The 23,452-nt window shown below is 38.6% G+C and overlaps 1 protein-coding gene across 1 annotated transcript; it reads right to left on the bottom strand.

The window, feature by feature from the left end:
* Nucleotides 1-2,621: 2,621 nt before the first annotated feature.
* On the bottom strand, nucleotides 2,622-15,774 carry ENAM (enamelin). Its single transcript, XM_070935473.1, has 8 exons — nucleotides 15,721-15,774; nucleotides 15,580-15,624; nucleotides 14,408-14,449; nucleotides 10,847-11,164; nucleotides 8,262-8,303; nucleotides 7,082-7,144; nucleotides 6,325-6,366; nucleotides 2,622-5,210 (listed from the first exon to the last, which is right to left on the bottom strand). The coding sequence occupies exons 1-8, from the start codon at nucleotides 15,772-15,774 to the stop codon at nucleotides 2,622-2,624; spliced, it is 3,195 nt and encodes a 1,064-aa protein (XP_070791574.1).
* Between the last annotated feature and the right edge of the window lie 7,678 nt (nucleotides 15,775-23,452).

Genomic DNA, 23,452 nt, shown 5'->3' on the forward strand with positions numbered 1-23,452 from the left:
CTATAGCCAATAATAATAAAATATAGTGAATCCGAAAAATACAAGAGTTACAATAATTGAAACTGACCACATTTTTGTACTGTGATGAAACCATTAATACAGCGTTGAATTGTCCTGCATTGAGTTGTCCTGTGGCGAGTCGGATGTGCTGAATTTGTTGTGGCATGTTGGCCATGGTGTGTTGTTCTTAGACCTCAGAGTCATAGGATTGGGAGGAAGGAAGGTTTGGAGTTCAGAATGGAGCAGTCAAAAACATTCTGAGCTCCTGTTTAACTACCTTTCCCATAGGGATAAATGGGGAAATTTGGGGGTTTCTTTCTCAGCAATCCCCCATTTGATTTGTTCATTTTTCTACTTTGATTGGGGGGGGATTACTATTTTTCCAACACCAAATTTGTTCCCACTCTGTTCCCATTCTTCAAAGAGTGGTCTTGTTGATGATCAATTAAACTTCCAATTGTCTTTATGTGATTTCTTTCTAATTTTTTTTTGGGGGGGTTGGGAAGAATAATAAATGTTACATTTCATTCTCTATTCAGACACTTCTTTCCTCCTGTTGCCCAAAAGGAAATGTTGATATAACCTATCCTTAATCATACGTATCCAGAGCATCATAGTGTTTTCTTATGCATGATTGCATGTACTCTTAACTTAGCTTCAGTGGTGGGTTGCCCCCACTTCGGACCGGTTCTATAGAACTGGTAATAAAACCAGAGGGAGGTTCCATCCCCCCACCCCAACGTCATCAAAATGCTTCTGCGCATGTGCAGAAGAGCGCATGGCCCCGTTGCAAACCGGTAATAAAGATAAGTAGAACCCACCCCTGCTTAGCTTGATACAATAAATCCTCAGACCTTGGTGGGGGGAAATGTGGGTGGAAATAGAAAAAAAAAGCAATAAACATATACATCATTCAGCAAAAGGATGAAAGGTTTTCATTCTTGTGAACAAATGGACAAGAGGCAAAGTGGTTGTTGAGCTCAGGCAGGTCTTAGAGACTTCAGGAAACAGAATGGTGTGTCTCTGTCATCCTTAGGCTTATGCTATTGACATAAGTCTATGTGCCAGATTTCAGCCATTTTACATGTGTGTGAAAAGGAACAGAATTCAGGAAGAGAGTATCATGTATGCTTTAAATACTCTTTGTCTTCTTAATGCAGAGGTCGGCAACCTTAAACCCTCAAAGAGCCACAAAGTTTCTAACCGAAACTCCCCCGTTCAATTCTGTAGTTGACTGGAAGTCGGGTTCCCCCACCATAGAGTCTCCTCCTAGTGCGGTGTCCTTTTTCCTCTACCTGCCCTAACCAAAAGCCCCATCAATTGTGGAGTCAACCGGAAAACCCACCCCTTGCCATACAGTCTCCTCCTGGCACGTCATGCTCCTCCCCCCCAACTGGAAGCTCCTGTCAAAATTGTGGCACCAACCAGCAACAGGGAGCCACAGCAGAGAGATGAAAGAGCCACATGCGGCTCCAGAGCCACAGGTTGCTGACCCCTATCTTCATGGTAGGAAGGATCCTCAATGGGTAAACAGTATTGCATTTTTTCCAACTCTTTGCTTTAAGGTGATGTCTTTAGGATTATATTATACTGTATCATCAATAATGAACTAGAGAATACTGGTTCCTTGGAAGACGGTTAGCCATGTCCCTGTAAACTCATCTTAAATCCTACTTTTGAACAGAAACTACAAAAAAAAAAGGGGGTGACAATTTAATTGTGATCTTCTGCTAGAAAGCAGCACAGCCACATAAAAGGAAAAATTCTGCCCATAATGAATGCATTTTAATGTCAAAGAGCTTCAGAAAAGGAGTGAAAGTGCATTTATTTTAACCTAGTCATTTGTGCCCCAGCAAAAAAAGAGTACAACATGTTATTGATGTGCTGCGGTTGATGAAAACATTTTTCTTTCTGGACAAACTGAGGCCAAAAGCACATGGAAAGACTTGGTCCTGGCATAGACATATTTTGCTTGTAATATTAGCAGATATATTCACCTGAATACAGATAGGCAGTTTCTGCATGCATACATATATTTACATATAATATTAGCCATTAATCAAACAATTACCTTTGAACTTAAGTTGAGATACAGACATAGTGCTGCAAATATATTTATTTAGTTTTCCATTTGCGATAATTGTAAAGGAAAAATATCACAAAACATGTACAGGACATTGACAGCAGGAAGAGCGGGACAAAAATGTTATGGATAGACTTTACCCATTTCTGAGAAGAGAGGCAAAAGAAAAAGAAGCAACCAGAAAGCATTTTAAAAAAAAATCCAGATAGAAAGTTGTCTCTTTGGGTTTGATTGGATTAACTCTCTACTACTCCCTATCCCAACCCAATTTCCTCAAGACTGGTTTAAGATTGGCTTAAATTGATGAGCTACAATTGCAATAATCCCAGCCATTATTGCTTTTAGACATGCAACTCAGATAAACCTGGATAACCCCAGATTGGAGAAACAAGATCTATAGATTTCAGCTGATAAATGTCAGATCTATTTTGGAACAGCACAGATATCTGCTTTACATTTACTTACATCTGCACTCAAACATCTGCACTCAGGACATTCTGCTTTTGCAGATTTTGAAAAGGAGGTTCTTTTTAATCTATCACTCATTTTGGAGGAGTAAACAATCTGTTGTCCTTTCATTTGGTTGTCCCACCTGTTCTTCTGGAGAAGTGAGTTTTAATTGATCTTCTCCTCCATCTTGAGATGGGACTGTGCTAGACATTGGCTGGGGTTCAGGCAGCATGATAGGTTTTCCAGCATGCATTGAATTCTCTAAATAAAAGACATCAGAAGGTTGATCTACTAATGGGTCTCCAGTACTAGAGATATGCTCTTTTAACCAATTTCCAAAACATGGTGTCCACCCAAACCCTTGGGTTGCACGGTGTTCCTTCCTATCAGTTTCACTAATAGCTTCATTTCTTATGCCTTGTGGTTGTGGAAACCTTAAAGCTGCCCTTTCAAACTCTCTCTTGGGCTGATTTACCTCCACAATATGAGCAAGAACAGTATGTCCATCCCCTCTGATACTATTTTTAGAGCAAAGTATACCCTTGGAAGGAAATAATCCAGTTTCATAGATGGTATCACTTGTTAGGCCTAATAGAGAATTGGAGCATGGAGGGCTCATCTCTAGATCTGCTACTTCTTCCCCAAAGTCACCTGGATATTCTCTGTGATTAGACTTCAAAGAATTGTTCCAATGATTTGACTGAATGCCAGCTAGGTATGCAGGACGCCTGGCATACAAGGCATGGCTGCCTTCTGGATAAGTTGGACTATTTTTTTGTTCCCATGAAACCAACTTGAATTGAGGTGCAATTCTCAAAGGTGCCAGAATATTTTCATTTGCCCCTGGGGACTCACCTGCACAGCAAAAATAGTTGATAATAGGTTGGGAGGTGATGGCTTCATGTTCTCTTGGATAGACCCCTGTATTAGGATAATTTCTCCTTCCAGGAGCATTATTACTTGAAAAGGGTGCACTGATATGTATGGCCTTCCATGTATCTTCAGTATATGTTGGGTTTCTTCTGATGTTTGAGGAGTGCGTATTAAAATAGGATGAAGTTTCTTTGGGAGCAGATGGGTCAGCCACTTTGGAAGCCCATGTATCTCTTTCATCATAAGGTGATCTTCCTTGGAAAAGATTACTAGTTTGTGGCGGAGGGTATGGTCCAGGGTATCGTGGATTCCTCTCTGTGTTGCCTATATGATATGGAACATTTTCATAATGTTCTGAACCATGAACTGGAGAATGTTCTGGAATCCGTCTGTTAATTTCCTCATATGGCAAATTGCCTCTGTCATTGGCTGGTTGTTCTGTATAATATTTGGGATTTATATGGTGCTTACTTGGATTATAGGGAGGATTTTGGTATTGTATGTCAGGATCAGCCAAATGTTTTTCATGGGGCCATATATTTTGCCTGGAATATAATTCATTCTCCTGCTGAATGCTTCCATGATATTCGCTCCTGTGCATTTGATATGAAGGTGAAAGGGGCGAATAAGATGGCCTTTCTCTTTGCCCTGGAGGCTCTATTGTAGGCAAGTTCTCTTCGTCCTCCCAAAATCTGGGATGAAAGGAAGGAGCTTGCTGCCTGTAAGAATTCTTATCGGAATAAGTAGCATGTCCCCTCTGATGAAAAGAATCTGGAGAGTATGCTGAGTTATATCCTGGAGGAGCCCCTTTAACTACCTCTAAATCTTTCTGGTTCCACATTTGGTTTTGTAAAGATGGAAATTGTTCTCTCTGATGATCGGGATGAATAAAGGGCTGTTCGTTCCAATCATTCTTATGGGCTTCTTTTTCAAATGGAGTTCCCCTTGTATCCGAAAATATGTCTTGATGGGATTGACTGTTTGTCTGTTGTTTTCTAGAAGGATGATACCTATCCGTGTTTTCTTCCACTTTGTTCAGAGAATGGCCTTCTGGTGGAGAACTAGGTTGTTTATTACTTCCATATGCTGGATTCCTATTCCACTGAGATCCTGGATCAGAGCTAGGATGAGCTCTCCAGCTTGATGGATTATTTTCAGGATAATGGAATTTCTCTTGTTGCCCATATGAATTTGGCCTATTTTTTGCTGGTGGGTAATTTAATTCTCTGTTAATTCTTTGCAGATTAGCTCTGTGAACTGAATTGTCTCTATAAATCCAAGGGTCTTCTGGATTTTCAGCTTGCATCGATGGATTTCCTCTAGAAACTAAAGTGTTATGTCTTGAATTACCCATATCTGGGTTGGGTTTATAAATATATGAACCACGTCCCCTGGATTGTTGACTACCTGAAAAAAAGTTGTGAAAAACATTGGTATTTGTAGACTTAGGTCTATAGTTTGATTGATCAAAGCCATTCTGGGATGCTTCATTTTGTCCTGACATATGACCGGTAGGAGAAGGTGTTGGGATTCCGTTTCCGCTAACAATTGTTTTTGAAAGACCTGGAAAGTTGGCCTCGTTATTTGTCATGCTGAGTCCTGAAAGAGTAGCATTCCCTCCATTGCTGGCTGGAATGGTTGAATTTGTGTCTGAAACTGTTGAGTTTGTTGTAGGATCTGATGCTGGATTCTCTTTAGGGGGTTCTTTTTCTTTAGGTTTCTCAAAGTCTTGTTCAAACATCTCTTCAGAATAATAAGGAGGCTGATTTCCTAACCCATGGTAGCCATATCCAAAATATGGAGTCTAAAAATGCAAAGGAGAAAATGAAACAGTCTAAAATAATCATAACTTAATCAGGTGTTTCTGTTTGTCCTAAAAAGCCAATGATTCTAAAGAGATCTTAACTCCAGGGTATAATTATGATAAAATAAATTTGATTCAATGTGCAGTAAACGTAAGCTTTAGAAACGTGATGGTGAACCTATGGCATGCGTGCCAGAGGTGGCACGCAGAGCCCTCTCTGATGGCAGGCGAGCCGTTGCCCCAGTTCAGATATGTGTCAGCACTCCAAGCTGCATTCACTCCAGTGCTGACATAAGAAGGAGAAGGTGGGGGCATCTGGCAAGAGGATGTTTGACTTTTCACCTACTTATTTTCCCTGGAGATACTATCCCCTAGGAGATGGGTTGGGAGGGGGGAAATTCCTTTGAGCTGAAGTAGTAGATAACAGCAGAGTGACTTGTAAGATGGCCAATGAGAAGCAGAGCAGTGGGGAAAGGAAAGGGAGGGTTTGGACCAGGAAGTCAGTGTTGGCTGCGACTGAGTTGGAGTTTTCGATTGTTGTGCCTAATCAATGAAAGATTTCGATCAAGGACTATTTGTTTGAAATGCAGATTATTTGAGATGACACCGAATCCTGACACTATGCTGCGCACACATCTCCTGCCAGTAACCTGGTCTTCAGGTTTCTACCATGCATGTGTGGGGGGTAGGATGCTTGTGGGGGCATGTGCACATGCGTGGGGGTTGCACGTGCATGTGTGGGGGCGTGGGGCATTCATGGGGGCTGCTTGTGCATGTGCAGGGGGCGCATGTGGAGAGGCCATGCACGTATGCATCGGGGTGGGCTGCATGCAGGGGGCAGTGCACACATGCATGGGGCCCAGGTCACATGCACAGGGGCCACACATGCATTGCATTTGGGGGGGGTGCACACACACGCATTCACAAACACTTTGGGCACTCAGTCCGAAAAGGTTAGACATCACTGCTTTAGAACATTAAATATGGTGATGTGTACAACTCTGGTATAATCAAGGTCTCTTTGAAAATCATGGTAACTCTTCTCAAGCTATGCCCCAATTTTTCTTTTCTTGTAGCTCATATATAGATTAGTGCATTTCATTGTTATACTTACCCCTTCTTCATTGCTGACAGGTGGCTGTCCAAATGGCATATGCTAAGGAAATTAATAAATAAGTCAGGAAAGATTGGGGAAATACAGGATGGAAGGCTTAAATAGCTATGGAATAATAATTCAATGTTTATCAGTCAAGTATATTATTTAAGACAATTTTGTCTCTAAAAACAGAGCATTGACAATCATAGTAATAATGAAAGATTTACCTGATAGGTTAAGAGAAATCTGATTGACTAACTGACTGACTCTTTCTAATAGTAGTGATATACAAGTAAGCTATTTATTTCTTCTAGCAGATCATAATAACTTGCCAGTGAAATATTAGAAAGAGTTGTAGGGACCACATATTTTATCTGAGTGGGATCTCATATAATCTCGGGACTGTTCATTCCTGTTCATGATTTTGGCTTTATTATTTTGGGAGTAAAAATATCTGGTTTCCCAGACCAACTTAACTGAAAATCTGAGCTACAACTGGCATGGTACCTTAATTACTCTGATTAGAGCAGTATTGACATTGTGAGGTGAGACTATACAATTATTGTAGGCAGGCAATAAAGGAAAAAAATAAACATTTAAAATACTTAAAATAGGCCATCTCTATTATAATTGGTAACAATTAGACACCAAATTGTTAATTTTAGTAGGAAACAACTGCATTTTAGTGGCATGACAAAAAGGGAATTGTTGACAAATTGGTTTGATTGTTAAAAGAATTGGCAACCCTTTATCACAAAGCATTAAGTCTTAAAACAGAATATCTTTCTCCCTGATATGACCCATACTGTTGTGGTTGGAAGCCTCTTGGACCAAAAATCTAGAGTAAAAACAACAGTCAGATGGCTTTGAAATTGTCATGATAATTAAATGGTAACCATGTTGCATTGATATCTTGCCTTAAGGCAGGGAACTCCAAACTTGGCAACTTTAAGACTTGTTGACTTGAATTCCCAGAATTCCACAACCAGCCAATTTTGGAGACCCCTGGCTTAAGGTGATGTCTCCAGGATTACTTCATCAATAAATAGACAGAGCATACTGGTTCCTTGAAAGATGGTTATCTGTGCTCTTTTAAATCATCAATGGATAATCAGTGTTGCATTTTTTTCAGTTGTTCTCATGTACACTTTGCTTTAAGGTGATGTTTCTAGGATTGTATTATATCATAAATAAAGAAATAAAGAATACTGGTTCCTTGGACGATGGTTAACTGCGCTTCTGTAAACTCATCTTAAATCCTGCTGGTTTTGAACACAAAACAAAAAAAAATATGACAATTTAATTGCTATCTTCTGCTAAAAAGCATTAGAGGCAAATGAAAGGAAAAATTTCATCCATGTCAAATGTATTTTAATGTCAAAGAGCTCCACAAAAGGTGCACACAGGGTTTATCTCCTTCTTTGTATCTTCACAGCAATCTTGTGAGGCAGGTGTAATTGAAAAACGATGGCTACAACTCAGCCAGTGAGCTTCATGGCTAAAGGAGAATACAGTCTAATGATTATTCGATTCATAACTGTAACTCATTGGACACTTTCCAAATATGTGATCTTTAATTCCCAGAATACTCTCCTAGATAAGTATTCTGGACTTGAATTCCATACATCTGAAGTCTTCAGCTTGACGAAGGCCACAGTAATGATTAGTGTTTTGTAAGAATTATGCTGGATTTAATTGTATTTTTGCAGCAGAATTCATGAGCACGTCATAATAGATAATATTTCCAGAACAGGCTTTGTCTCGTGGGTTTGAATGCAGGAAGCATTTTTCCACTAAGGCAATATGTACCACTCATGGACTTTTATATCACCATCTCTATCTCTACCCCTGTCTCCCCAAGGTATTTTTTTTAATAGACCAGAAAAAAAAAAAACTATAAAACTACTGTATAATCAACCAGCTTCAGATTTCTACATTAAGAATAATTGACTCACCTGTGGAAAATGCCAAGGTGGTTGCGAATATGGAGGAAAGCCCTGGAAAAGAAAAGGAACCAGTTATGTATTTACAATATAAAAATAATTGCAGTGTCACTATGCAATGAGTGCAGCAGAGTAATCTTTTGAGGCAGCCTTCGGTTACTGAAAGGACTACAAAATATTTCTGTTCTGGTATCTTAATTCTAAATAATATCAGCAGTGAGGGAAAAAATTACTTCTTTGACTAGATGCACCCAAGCTATCTAATATTTGCTTCTGGGCAATAGGTGACATTTAAGATGATGGAATTTTGCTCCTGAAAAGACAACAAAGGATTGCAGTGTGTGTGATTTACAATATGAGGACTTGGAGCTGAACACATGAATGGTATAGTAATGACACTATTAGGTTATAACCTGAAAATCCAAATGGAATTAGATCCTAGGTCAGGGGTGGGCAAATGTGGCCCTTTTACAACCTGTGGACTTCAACTCCCAGAATTCCTGAGACAGCCAAGCTGGCTCAGGAATTCTGGGAGTTGAAGTCCACAGGTCATAAAGGGGCCATATTTGCCCACCCCTGTCCCAGGTAATGGTGATTTTTATAAAGTGAACAAGCCTTGGTAAAGACCACACTTGGAATATTGCATCCAGTTCTGGTCACCACAGTATTAAAAATATATTGAGAATCTGCAGAAAAAAGCAACAAAGAGGAATAGGGAACTGGAGGCTAAAATATATGAAGAACGGTTGCAGGAATTGGGTATGTCTAGTTTAGTGAAAAGAAGGACTAAGGGTGACCTGATAGCAGTGTTCCAATATTTGAGGGGCTGCCACAAAGAAGAGGGGGTCATCCTATTTTCCAAGGCACCAGAAGGCAAGACAAGAAGCAATGGTTGGAAACTAACCAAGGAGAGAATCCATCTATAACTAAGGAGAAATTTCCTCACAATGAGAACAATAAACCAGTGGAATGACTTGCCTTCAGAAGTTCTGGGTGCTCCATCACTAGAGGCTTTTAAAAAGAGCCTGGACAGCCATGTGTCTGAAATGGTACAGGGTCTCCTGCTTGAGCAGGCATTTGGACTTAAAGACCTCTAAGATCCCTTCCAACTCTGTTATTCTGTTATATCTGTGCAACCTTCCTTTCAATGCACGTTATTTTATTTTTATGCAAATACTGCATGTACATATTCCAATGGAGTCTCCCAGAAAACTAATTAAATAACACAGTACACGTTTAGAAAATAAACAGTGCAAGTCAGCTCTAAGATTGGAAATAAATTCCCAGAGTGGTACCTGTATTAATCCAACGCAATGACTTGTGTAGAGCAGCTTAGTGATGTTTTACAAATGTGTGTTTGATTTTTGATCATAAATAAATGTCACATGTATTATGTTAGTCAAGTGTAGCTAAGCCAACCAAGAGATTTGTTGCCTCTTACAGACTAACACATTTTTTTTTTAATTTGATTTATATGCCGCCCTTCTCTGGAGACTCAGGGCGGCTTACAATGCGTTAAGCAATATTTGACATAAGCTTTTGTGGAGTCCATTTGATTAGATACATGCAGTATTCTCTTGAGTAAATATTATAGTTTCAGAAACATCTGAGAAAAGCTCTTATCACACTATGTGTTTGTGTTTGTGTATTACATGGTACACAGAAATACGTTGATTATGTTTTGGTCAGTATCAGTATCAGTGGTGGGTTCCTCCCGGTTCGGTCCGGTTCGGCCGAGCCGGTAGCAGTGACGATATGACGTCACCGAACCGGTTCTCCTCCCCCCGCCCTCCCACCCCCCCACCCCTCCACCCACGTTATTCTTACCTTTTATTTGGTCCCACCCCCAATCTATTGCTGCCTCCTGAGTCCCAGCTGATGACTAGAGGGAAAAAAACTGTTTAAACTCTTGCCGCGGGGCTTCAAAAGGCCGTCCTACAGATGATCAGTGTTAAAAGCAAACAAATGAGTCGGGTCGTAAGTGCGAGGACTGATCGTAAGTGCGAGGACCTTCCAGAAATGACTCTGACCAGCTAGCCACGCCCACCTAGTCACATGACCTCCAAGCCACACCCACAAAATAAGCCACGCCCACAGAACCTGTAAAAAAATTTAGAACCCACCCCTGGTTTGTACACAAAGTAGAACATAAACGTAGTTGACAAACCATGGTTGAAAATTTAGCAAACTAAATTAAGCCAAAATCAAATAACCTGAAGCAACTGTGAACCAACTGACTCAACTAATGAGTCAACATTTTGTCCTCTCCTAATCTCTTTCTTCAACTTGGAATGTTTATTTCTAAAAGAATAATCATTCTTGTTCTTATTTGATGCCGTCAGGATCCTACAATTAGCAATAACACTTAGACTTATATACTGCTCTATAGTGCTTCACGGCCCTCTCTATGTTGTTTACAAAGTCAGAGTATTGCTGGGTCCTCATTTTATTGACCTCCGAAGGATGGAAGGCTGAATCAACCCTGAGCTGGTGAGAAATGAATTCCTGGCAGTGGAATGCAGATTTAACCTGCAATACTGCATTCTAACCACTGCACCACCACGGATTTTATCATAATCTCAAACCTACTCGTTTACCTGGGGCTGTTGCTGTTTTCCCTCCTTAGGATGCTGAAATGGCACTTGTGGGTACATCTGAGATGGGTTGGTCTTTTGTGGCTGTTTTGGCAGAGGTTGTGGCTGCTGATATCTTGGTTGCTGTGGGGGTAACTGTGGCCTTTGGTTGGGCTTCCTAGTTTCTGGAATTTGTTGTGGCTTCTGTTGGGGAAGCCTAGAAGCTTGATGTACTGGTGAGACTGATTGTGGCCAGAGGAAAAATCTCTGCAGTGGCAATACAGGCCACTGGGGGAACATCTGTGGGTAATTTGAATGGTAGCCATAAAAGGAACCAGCAATCTGAAATAAAAGTTTTTTTTTAAAAAAAAATTAGTGTAGAGTTTCAGCACACGGGAATCAAATGTTTAATGTTGTACCTTGTTGCTCTTCCACTGTATTTGGGTTTTGCAACACTAAGAGGTTTTAGATACACTTATATATTTTGCATGGCAAAAATGTACAGAGATTTAGGGCTCCTATGTAGCAGCTTCTATGAGCCAGCAGTGTGATGCAGCTGTCAAAAAAGCCAAAGGCTGCATTAATAGCGGGAATAGAATCAAGATCACATGAAGTACTAATACCACTTTATGATGCCTCAGTAAGACCATACATGGAATATTGCACCCAGTTTTGGTCACCACAATGTAAAAAAAGATTAGAGATTCTGGAAAGAATATAGAAAGGAGCAACAAAGATGGTTAGGCTACTGGAGGATAAAATATGAAGAACGGTTGTAGTAATTGGGTATGTCTAGCTTAATGAAAAGAAGGACTAGGGGTGATGTGATAGCAGTGTTCCAATATCTGAGGGGCTGCCATAAAAAAAAGGGGGTCATCCTATTCTCCAAGGCACCTGAAGGCAGGACAATAAGCAATAGATGGAAACTAATCAAGGAGAGAAGCAACCTAGAATTAAGGAGAAATTTCCTAACAGTTAGAACAATTAATCAGTGGAATGACTTGCCTCCAGAGGTTGTAGGTGCTCCAACACTGGAGGTTTTTAAGAAGAGATTGGAGAACAATTTGTTGAGATGATAGGGTCTCCTACTTGAGCAGGAATTTGGACTAGAAGACCTCCAAGGTCCAACTCTGTATATTCTATTATTCTGACTGGTTTGATCCACTTTGGAGTTGTTTCTCAACTTCTACTCATGCGTGATATAGACTGGTTTTTGGACCCTCTTGAATATCAGTTTCCTCTTATTTTGGCTGTGTCTACACCACTGTTTTAATAACATATAAACATGGCTGAAACTATTGAGTAAAGTGCTAGTTACAAAGATATCAGCATATGATGCTGTCACCATCACAATTTGCAATGAATTGTGGAAGAGGAAAGGTGGCTTTATATCTCTCTTAGTAACCCTCAGGTTTCCTGGAATATAAAAAGGAGTTGCAGTTGATTTGTTTTCTTTATGGATGAAATGGGGATAAGGAAATTTCTGTTGTTACAGGAGTCATGCCAGCTTTAGAAGACAGAGCGGTGGCTGAATGCCATTTTTATTTCTTCTCATTGTTTAGCTGGAGGCAGCATTGATGGGCTCATAGTAAGCAAGTTCTCAGCATTTAAAGGTCAACATAACTGAATATGATCAGAGAACAGTTTTGATATACCTTGGAGGGTTTAGGGACAAAAATATGGGTAAATCATCTGTAAATGTACTCTTTAACAATAACTATCCAAGAATTTAGATAGCATCACAAGATTCTTCTATGCAAAGGCTTCATGAAGGGGATAAACACAAAGTGAGAATACTTGAATTATATCTTAAACACATTTTCTAAAATAATTTTAGAAAATGATGCCATCAACATTGGGTTTTTTTTTAAAATAATGTTTAATCCAATTTCTAAGCCACCTAACTTAGCAAATCCTAGATGGCTAGCAAATAAAAGAAAATGAGAAATTAACCCCATTTCTAAGCCACCTGAAAATCCTGGTGACTAGTGAGTAAAAGAAAGAAAACAAGCATTAAAAAAAAAGAGATCAATTCTATGGAAATAACATCACTGATTAGTATTTCTATTGCATGAAATTTTCAGTAGATATTGCAACATTTAGACAGGTGTAGGGGGATACAATTATAAAAGCACTACATTGCCTGGAAGAAATCTAACATTTTCCCAGCTAGAAGACACTGACAACTCACACTGCAAAATATGAGTTCTGTTTAGAAGGGAAGCATATTTTTGGAAGAGATGGGTTGTACGGAAGCCCACATGACGTAGTATGAAATTTTAATGGGTATTTTCAGTAAGAACTCTAAGTAGGGTCTTCCGGATAATGTTAACATTCAAAGATATAAGAACATCTGCAAAATTTTAACATGAATTAACCTGCAATTAGCAAGGTGACAACACTTGTTGTGCTGAATCTACTTCCAACTGATAGGTATTTTCTATGGTTTTAAGACCAGGTACTTCCCAAGAGGCCTTTCAACTTTGCAGTGTCATTGGGTTATCATTCAGTAATCCAGACCAGGAGAAGAATTTTGATTGAAGTCTTCATGTTTGGATTATTTACAGTAATAAACATGTTACCAGATTAGAACCAGAATTAGGGCAGTGGAGACAGGTAATATCTAAGTGATTAGATGTATATTTTATTCAGCAGCAAGTGAGTGCTGTATACAGTGACATTACTGGAGGACATTTAACCTGCATTTTTTCTAGAAGTTTGGACTTATGTTTAGATTTCTTTGTTTGGAGTTTTATCCTCACATTTTGCTGCCCATAGTGCAAAAATGCCTTTCTTTTAGAAGACACAGCCTCCCGATGCACAACATTCACTGTTTCATTTGCAGCACCTGATTTTGGCTTATCTTGAAAATCTAATTAGGATCACAGTTGGTTAGTAGAATTTATGCAATGTAAGTCAAAAAATATTTTCTGGAACATTTCTTTAATAAGGTTCGGTAGGTGTTGGTTATTCCTGTCCTTTCTGATATATCTTCTGAATTAAATCCAAAGCATCGCACAGCCCTTTTGATTAGTACCTGGATGGGAGACGAAGAAACTTCAAGGTTGTATGCGGGCAGAAAGGTTGATAAGGAAGGCAATGGCAAATCACTTTCATATTATTGCAATGAAAACCACAGGGGCATGACCAACTGAGGTTGGCTCAAAGGAGAATTTACGCTAGTACAAGTAGAATGTTATGTCAGATCATATTTCTATGTCTGTCATGCTTCAAAAAAGCTGCTTTATAATCTGGCCTTTATTATACTCCTTTTAAAGCTGAAATGTTGTTTTCAGCTGCTTTTGTTTATGACCCTTGCCTCAGAGGATACTAAGAACTGGCATATCCTACTATAAAATAAAGTTAAAAGTAAATGAAATCTGATGAGACCAATATCATCTCTTTCCAACCTTCATACTGAGTGAGCTGGAAGCCTCTTAGCAATGATAGATTTCTCTCCAATTCTTACAGTAACTTTTCAAAAGTAATACATTTACATTTAAATTTCAAGATTCATTTTCATTTACTGTACATTTCATTGTGTGTAATAGTCCTATTTTTCCAAGAAGAAGAAAAAAGACTTACTTGTGGTGAATTTATATAGCCATATGGACCAAACTGCATCATCTGTAAACAAATACATTTATTATCTTGTGTCTTGTAGGTAAATAATAAAATCGTTCATTAGGCTGAACTACTGATGGATGTAATAGATGGGAATGGAAACCCTCAGGAGTATACCTTCAAGTCTCAGAGAAAAGATGTAAAGGAAATGCAAAAATCAAAACAATAATGGGTGTGATTACAACAGGTTTTGTAGATTTTTTACTGAAATTCATATATGAGTCTTTTAACAAATATTGATTTAATCGTATTACCAGTGTCTTAGCAATAATAATAGCATTTAGACCTATATACCGCTTCACAGTGCTTTTCAGCCCTCTCTAAGTAGTTTGCAGAGTCAGCATAATGCCCCCAACAATCTGGATCATCATTTCACTGACCTCAGAAGGATGGAAGGCTGAGTCAACCTTGAGCCAGTCAGGATCGAACTGCTGGCAGTTGGCAGAATTAGCCTGCAATAACTGCATTTTAACCACCATGCATTTTATTAAAGCATGGCTAGTTGAGGAATTCTGAAATTTGAAGTCCACCCATCTTAAAGTTTCCAATTTTGAAAAACACTTCAAGACCATCACTCTCAATGCTGGAAATAAAATTGACCACTGATCATTCAAGCCTGCAAATCCTACACTATTTCAGAATAGTTCAGTTGGCCCGATGTTAAAGAAATCATGAGATCATAGCCTTAAACATAACCATCTGGACCCAGAAGTAATCCCAATTCTTCCAGATTTTTCTTCGTAAAGGAAAAGGGTGCTTTCAAAATATATCAAAGTTTTATTTTTACTTTTAGGTATTTTAAAAGATGAGTTTATTTATCCTCAGCTACATTATTCATACATCTAAATGGGCTTTGTTTTCTAAGAATTTCCTCTCCATAATTTTATCTATGCTAGATATTGACCCCTGGTCTTCTGAAGGCAAACTATGTATTTCACCTTTGTCCCCTAACAGTGTCTTCCCCTCTGAGTTTGCATACTTTATGATCTTCAAAGTAGATAGTGACTCTGAGCATCCACAGATGGATTAAGTGATGGGAGAAAAGTTAACCTGTGGGATCAGGGGTCATTTTTGCTTGAATTAATATATCTAAGGCCTCCTTTCCAGGAAAAAAAAGTGGAAAATGTACTTACTTCTTCACTTTTGCTTCCATATCCTGCCTTGCGTGGTTTGCGTAGCTAGCGAGAAGAAAGAGATAGATATATGACTGAGTTATGACAAGGAGAGAATTAAAAAATGAAATGCAATAAAGTGTCTGGTTCTGAAATACTCACCGGACCAGCATAAGACATGCCTACAAGGCATAGATATAACAGAATTAACTTCATCCTTCAACTTCTCCACTAAGTAGAGATAAACACAACGAACAGTCCATTACACACTTACACACAGTGGTTTTAGAGATCAAATCGGGAAAGAGTATCTTCACATATTCCTCATGTTATCATGAGGAGATGTCAACGTGCTTGAAATGATTGCTGGGGAAAAAAAAGTTAATTCTTCTCACAGTGCAAAGCAACCACAGTTGGAAACCATGCCTTTAAATAAGCTATGTATTTATTGTGAAAAAACTAAATTTACCACAGTAAGAAAACCCTGAAAGTTTCTCTGCAGTAATTTCTGCTGGCACAAAATGCTTGAAATGTAACCTAACAGACAAAGGTGTTAACTTGGGGGTATCCTATACCATTTTTGGCTGTTTCTTAGATCAACTTCAAAACCTTCAAAATTATTGATTGTTCAGTAGTCCCAAAGCCTTTCCTTCACTTTCCAGATGTTTGCATGCACTGATGCATTCATCCCCATCCCTTTCCCATATTTATCTCTTTGACACAAAAACAGACCCTTTCTTCTTCTTCTTCTTTTTTCTCTTTTCCCCTGATTGTATCATTGTTCCTGTGATATAACAATGTCAAAGATATAGGGCACAGGTTGTTCTTTTCTTCCTATTTTCCATGGTTGGTCATCAGAAACTTTGTAGCAAGGAAGAACTAATATTTCATTTCTATAGAAGCAAAGTACAGTGTTCCTAGAATGCACAGAAGTCTTCATTTAAAGACTTTTACGGGAAGAGATGGAAAGCTATGTAGTGCTATCGTCAGGGGGGGTTGAGAAAGCAAGAAAGCATACATCATCCAGACTGGATAGAAACAAAAAAGCAGGAGATGTAAGGATTAAATGGAGAATGAATGTCTATGGTTGTGGATCAGTGGTGGGTTGTCCCCAATTCAGACCAGTTCGCAAGAACCGGTAATAAAACCGGCGGGAGGCCCCTCCCACCGCCAATGTCATTGGCGATTTGTGCATGTGCAGAAGCAAGGCGCGCACATGAGCGAAATGACTGTGTACGCGCGATCCCATTGCGAACCGGTAGTAAAGGTAAGTAGAACCCACCCCCGTTGTGAATAGTTCATTGACTTAACAGGCATTATTATATCAACCACAAAATTACCTTTTTTTTAAAAAAAAAAAGAAAAACCAACGGCTGACCAATAGCTGCCTAAAGGCAGCAACCAGTCACTGGAGGAAATGAAGCAAGACACTGCAGCCAATCAGATCGTGGGCTAATATCAGAATGAAAGAGTTGGAAATCATCCACTCTAAAGGGCATAAGGGAAGCTTATCGGTGTAGTATTTTAGGCACTAGGCTGGAAACTGGGAGACTTGAGTCCTGCCATAGCCACAAAGCCAGGTGAGTGACCTTGGGTTAGTCACTCTCAGTCATAAAAAGAAGACAATGGCAAATGCAAACCATTCATGAGTCTTGCCAAGAAAACTGCAGGGACCAATGCAGGCAGTCACCAGATGTTAACCCTGACTCAAAGAGACAAAAAAAAAAAAATAAGAGGCTCAGGTAAGAAAGCTGCAAATCTGAATCAAATCTGGAAAACACAGCTGGAGTATGAATTTGAAATTGTCTCAAAGTGAGGGGACATTGTTATCCATTCCTGCATTCGGGAAGCAGAGAGTGCCCCATAGTGGCAATGGGTCAAATAGAAAGTATGGATGTGCTATTTGCTTCAAACTGTTTTATCTTCTATTTTTAAAAAAATGCCAGGGAAAGCACAAAGATCATGGCTTCTTTCCAACCCCTTAATAGTAGCTACACTCTGGGTCATGTGACCAGAAGGGAAGAGAAAGGAGATTAAGAATGAGGGTGGAGGAAGACTGGGAGAGTTTCTTTTTCCCTCCATATGCTGTGGCCTGATTTGATGTTAACTTCCTTGTGTTGGCTTCTTCTGCATACCACATTTGGTCAGATTCATTTTTTAGAAGCTGTCCTGCTGACAAACAAGCCTTTCCAACTTTCTGTTGGTTTGGAAGGAATTAAAAAGAGTGAAATATAAACATTGCAAAAAGAGTGGATGTGTACCTAATTTATATGGGACCTCTCTTGCATAAAATTCAGTTTGCATTTGACCAAGACATATTTTACCTCCAATATGTCTCTGCATTTGACTGAATTATAGCTCATGGAAGAGCTCCAAACAAAAGTAATAAGAACTGTACTATAATTATAGTTGCTTTGAACAAATACCACCTTATGTTGCTACTCATTGTGTTTTTTTAACCCTAACCTTTACAAGAAGCTCAATAGATGCATGTAATAAGAAAACTGGAATTGTATACTTTATTCCAACTTTCTATGCATCCACCTTAATATATTTGGTTTCCTAGGACTTGTAGTCTGTCATGGACAAATAGAAAAAGAAAAAAGTAGTTCCAGGATGGGTTTTTCATCCTATTTTCCACAGTGTCCAGGCAGGTACTGAATGTCTAACACAGTGAGTGATATGACCCCAGAAAATAAGCTTTTCCTACTATTAAAAAAGAAAATTCCATTCAGCTGGAAAATGAGCATGGGGATATAAACCAAGAGTCAGCAAACTGTGCTCTATGGGAGAAATCCACCTGTTTTATATGGCTCACAAGCTATGAATGGATGGGCAAATAGGAGGCAAAGGGCCTGGCCAAAGATCAGGGAAAACACAACTTGAGTGGATGTGGCAACCTATCAGAGACCTCCTTACTAGTGTCCAGTAGTCTCCAATGGCTGCCACATTTCTAGACTTGCCAGCTGCACCCTTGGAGATGGAGTAAGATTGAGATCTGGCCCTTTAGAGAAAAAGTTTGCCATCCCCTGGTATAGAATGCAACATTCTGTTCCAGTTTGGTTACATCCAGTTGAGTTGAACTTCAGGAGATAGTTACTAGGCTTGGGAATCTATGTCTAAGATTCAATGACTGGATGTATGGATGGATATCCCAAAGTTGAGCAGACCAACCAGATCAGATGTTACACAAACTATATAAAATGGGAATGGGGGGGGGGGAAAGAAGCCATATGCCCTAGTGTTATAGACACTAGCCATGAAATCTGCAGTTTAGAATGACTAGCAATGAAAAGATATGGGCATACCTGCTAGTGATTCTGTTTTGCAAGTGTTTCCACCTTCACCAAGAAACTACCACATTACGTTAGGCAAGAAGGTATCTCTCTAGGGCTAGGTAGCACCTGCAAGAAATTGTTCTATTTTAAGTTTGGATATTCAAGGCAACAAAACTTTATTGATTTTACTGATTCATTCATTATCTCAGTTTATATAGCTGTCCCTCTCAAATACATGACTCTGGGCAGCTCACAATAATTAAAATTATACAAAAACAATTACAACAAACACACACACACACACACACACACACACACACACAGTATAGAAACATTATTTTAACAAACCCTATACAGTACAACACTGAGGTATAGCTAAGGTATGCCAACAAGACTCAACAAAGCCACTGACCAGACTATATACATACCCAGAGCCCCAAGCTCAATATAGATATTATGCATTTTTACAGTGGAATTTGAAGCATGCCTTATCCAGAAATGTCCCAATAAGTGGACCAAATATCTTTTCTTTTATGTACTCCAAGAGCGTATGCACTAAGACAAATTCCTTGTGTGTCCAATCACACTTGGCCAATAAAGAATTCTATTCTATACTATAAGTTATATTATGTGGGTCATTCACACTTAATTTAAAATTTAAACATGTACACTAGACATGTTTGCAGTATAGAAATGATGGGGGGAAAGACTGTAATTTCAACTGCACCGTGTTTATAGATACTTCTGTTCCCAATGCCTATTAGATAGTGGCAACATCTAGCTGGCCTTGGCTGATTTTGAAAAGTGAAGCAGAGTTGCACTTGTCTAATACTTAGGACATTACTAGGAAATCCAAAGGTTATTTGTTAGACTGGAATACCCAGAAAACATCCATGCACACTTCCCTGTTGTTGCCAAGAGAACCACATCAAAGTGTCACACATTCACCATAAGGTGAGGTCAACTTGAGTCATTTTTTTATCTGGAACTCCTCACCATGGAGTGAACATCTCTCTCTGAATACACAGAACTTTCACAGGTTTTAAAGAAAAAGCAAATTAAAAGTGAAGCCTAAACTTTGCCTTATGGTCCATCTTCCACTTTAATTAAAAAAGGATGCCCAAGAAGGTCACAGCAACACTCTACCTCTCTGCCATATTATTATTAATTACAACAATGTGAAATCAAAGCTGCCAGTTCTTTAGCGGATTTTGGCTTTTATACACATCCAGTTCTTCCCAAGAACCTAGGATGTCATAATGTATGCAGATCCAAGCAGTTGGCCTTTTGTAACTGACAAATGGAAATTTTGTCAATGGGCACAATTTCTATGCGGCATTCAAGATTTTCTGGTGTGGTGCCCAGTTTGCTGATGATCACTGGAACCACCATGACTGCTTTGTGCCATCATTTTTAACTTCAATTTTTCAGAGTTTGATCTTGATCAAGTATCGTCTTGATTTTGACCTTTTCCAATGCTTCGTTTTCTTTTCTACTATCCCTTGGTATTGCCACATCAACGATCCATACTTATTATTTCTTCTGAAAAGTATAACTATCCTCTTTTAAAGCAAAGATTTCTTCCCAGTGTTTCAGTTATAGATCTTCAGTTTGTAATTTTTGAAATGATTTATTTATTCATGATTTCTGAAATCAAAATAGATTCTATAGAGATGATCACTATTAAAACCATAGAGTCTGCAGATGACTTTACATCTAAGAATCTAGAGAAAGTTTTTTTCCCCTACTACTTTCAATAATAAGAAAAGTGGCATTTGCTATTATTGAAGTTCACAAAGAAAAATCCCATATATATATATATTTCAAAATAAGGTGAGAACATCATCAATGTCTCATCTCCCTTTTTATTCCAATTTTCTACTATCAAGAAGTTTTAATTTTTAAAAATTAGCATTCGATTGCAAATCTCAATGCAAATAGGAAAATCTCACCAGGTAAAGTCAAAATGAATCTTGCTTAGATTAATGAAACTAATGTCTACTTTTTTTGCAATCTATATCTTACAAAATTGACATTAGGATGACCTGGGAATATGTAGTAGAAATTAGCAAAAAGCATGAAATGACTAATCATTTTTGTTCTGTAACAACAAAAGAAACAAGAAGCCTATACAGCCACTATTATAATTTCCATATTTGTAACAAATTTGATAGGACTTACAACATAGAGTTTATTTGCTATGCTTAAGCTTCATTTGCATACACTGGTTTACCAGTTACCTACTTGAAGTTAATAATTAAACATTTAATGTGAAATCATACTGATGTTAAGCATATTCAGTCCTTTTCATTGTAAAATAAATGTTCTATATTAAAAATCTACAGTTTAAAAAAGTTTATTAAAAAGTTTTAAAAATCCAATTTTGGTTGGATTATGATTTACATTTTTTAATGGAATGCAAAAATCCCAAAACATGGGATTGCAAACACACATATTTGCAAGATAGAAGAATCAGTTAATGCATATTCTTGTTAATTAGTATTTACAGGCATCAGAAGAATAAATGTTTAAGTTAAAAATAAACTATAGAATAATTATAATATAATAAAAATGTAATATAATATAACAATACAATTACCTCTTAAATGTGGGGTAATAGTTTTGGGATCCTCAGAGGAGTTGAGGAAAAAAAACACAGATAAGAATGAAAAATCAAAGAATTGGCTCTTCATTCTAAAGTCATTGGCAGGACAGGCTTTAAATGTTGTTTTAGAATCTTAGAACCAATCAAGGCTTATAAGACATTTGACGTCATTCTGAACTCTAGCCTCCCAGCTGATACAGTCCATGTAAGATTTTGGATATGTTATTATAAGAGCTGAGAAAGCTCCAAGTCTCTTATTATGTTTAATAACAGTTGGGAGGGGGAGCTTACACTGCAATCCTTCCTATATACAGCTATGTCACTCATTCAGCCAGGTGTTTTTTATTTTTTATTTTTTTTAAAAAAATAGTGTTATAAGTATTAAATGAGGATTCACCAGTTGTACTGGAGAAACAAACTTTGAGAACGGTATTCACACAGGCCCTAGTATCTTGACAGAAAAATCACTCCAATAAGACAGAGTAAATATATAACACCCTTCCTTAATATGCTACTTTCTGGGTGTTTGGACTACAATTCCAGACACAATTCTATCCTTGTCTGGGAATTGTAAGAATTCCAACATATCTGAAAGGCAACAGAATGGGGAACATGTGAATGAATGAATGAATGAATGAATGAATGAATGAATGAATGAATGATGTATATTATATGCCAAGTGTCAGCGCTTCAACGCTGGCATAGAGAGCAGAGGAGAGAGAGATAAGCTCTGAACTTTTGCCTGCTAAATCCTTTTGAAGTCGGGTTGTTGTGGAAATGAGGAGGGGGGACATTCCTGGGAAATGACGAGACAAGAAGTTTGAAGAATGACTTGGAAGATAGCCAATGAGAAGCAGAGATTTGGGGATCAGAAAGGGAGGGATTGGGGGGCAAAAAGTCAGTCTTGTCCGCATCGAGTCATGATCCGGTGGCTGTGCTCAATTAAAGAAAAGATTTCCTTAAAGATTGGCAGTTTGGAAATTCATTTATTTTGAGATAGCATCGAAGTCTGACACCAAGAACATAAAGTGCATAAAATTCATACGCACAGTCTCTGATGTATTCTTGGCATTACCTGGCATGACAAAGTTCCAAATAGCGCAGTCTTGGTACACGCTGGAATTTCTAGCATGTATACACTATTGCAGCAGTGACATCTATGCTGGCTTGGGCATGTCGTGAGAATGGCTGATGGTCGGATTCCGAAAGATCACGTGTATGGAGAATTAGTGCAGGGAAAGTGCCTTAGAGGGAGACCTCAGCTGCGATATAAGGATATTTGCAAGAGGGATCTAAAGGCCTTGGGAATGGACATTAATGACTGGGAAACCTTGACCTCTGATCATTCAGCTTGGATGCTAAAGACACAGCATGGCCTTCTCCAATTCGAAGAGACACTTGTTCAGCAGGCTGAGGCAACAAGGCAGTCCCAGAACCAGCACAATCTGGGGGCTGGGCAGGGGACAGAATGTATCTGCCCTCAGTGTGGAAGGGATTGCCACTCTCGAATTGGCCTTTTTAGTCACACCAAATGCTGTTTTAGGACCTCTTTCCAGAGCACGATACCATAGTCTTTTGAGACTGAAGGTTGCCAATGCAATGCCAATGCAAAAAATGTAATTGGGTGTAATGTAATAATACATGACAAGAGTCCTCAGTACGAATGATTAAAAAACTAAAATTTGAAAAAATTATGCAGTATCTATGTGTGGCCATCCTACACACACATTTTGTCATATTTCAGTGTACCAGTTTAATTTGGAAGGATAGAAGTCAGCTACCTTTGGCTAGCCCTACGGAGAGAAGAGAAGACTCAGTGACATCTGTGGATGACTATATTTAAAAGCAATGAATCGTGTTTTTTCATGAGACAGATTAGCTTAAACTATCTTGGGGATTCAGACTTCAGAGCTTAGAAACTTTTGAAATGGAAGAATCTTGACCACATACCTGTAGTTCAGCAAGGTAAGGTCTATTTTTATCATGCTTCCCCCATATTATGCAGATAATT

The sequence above is a fragment of the Pituophis catenifer genome, unplaced genomic scaffold, assembly GCF_029215685.1.
Source record: "Pituophis catenifer annectens isolate HBS135680 unplaced genomic scaffold, rPitCat1.0.hap2 SCAF_2, whole genome shotgun sequence".
NCBI classification, from domain to species: domain Eukaryota; kingdom Metazoa; phylum Chordata; class Lepidosauria; order Squamata; family Colubridae; genus Pituophis; species Pituophis catenifer.

Bases quoted from the DNA above. Each gene is read 5' to 3' on its own strand.
- ENAM (XM_070935473.1), bottom strand. From the start codon at position 15,774: ATGAAGTTAATTCTGTTATATCTATGCCTTGTAGGCATGTCTTATGCT. The intron at 8,304-10,846 runs GTAAACGAGTAG...TTTCTTTTCCAG, and splicing joins GAAAACAGCAACAGCCCCAG to GGCTTTCCTCCATATTCGCA. The intron at 6,367-7,081 runs GTTTTAAGACTT...TAATTTCCTTAG, and splicing joins ATCAGGGAGAAAGATATTCT to CATATGCCATTTGGACAGCC.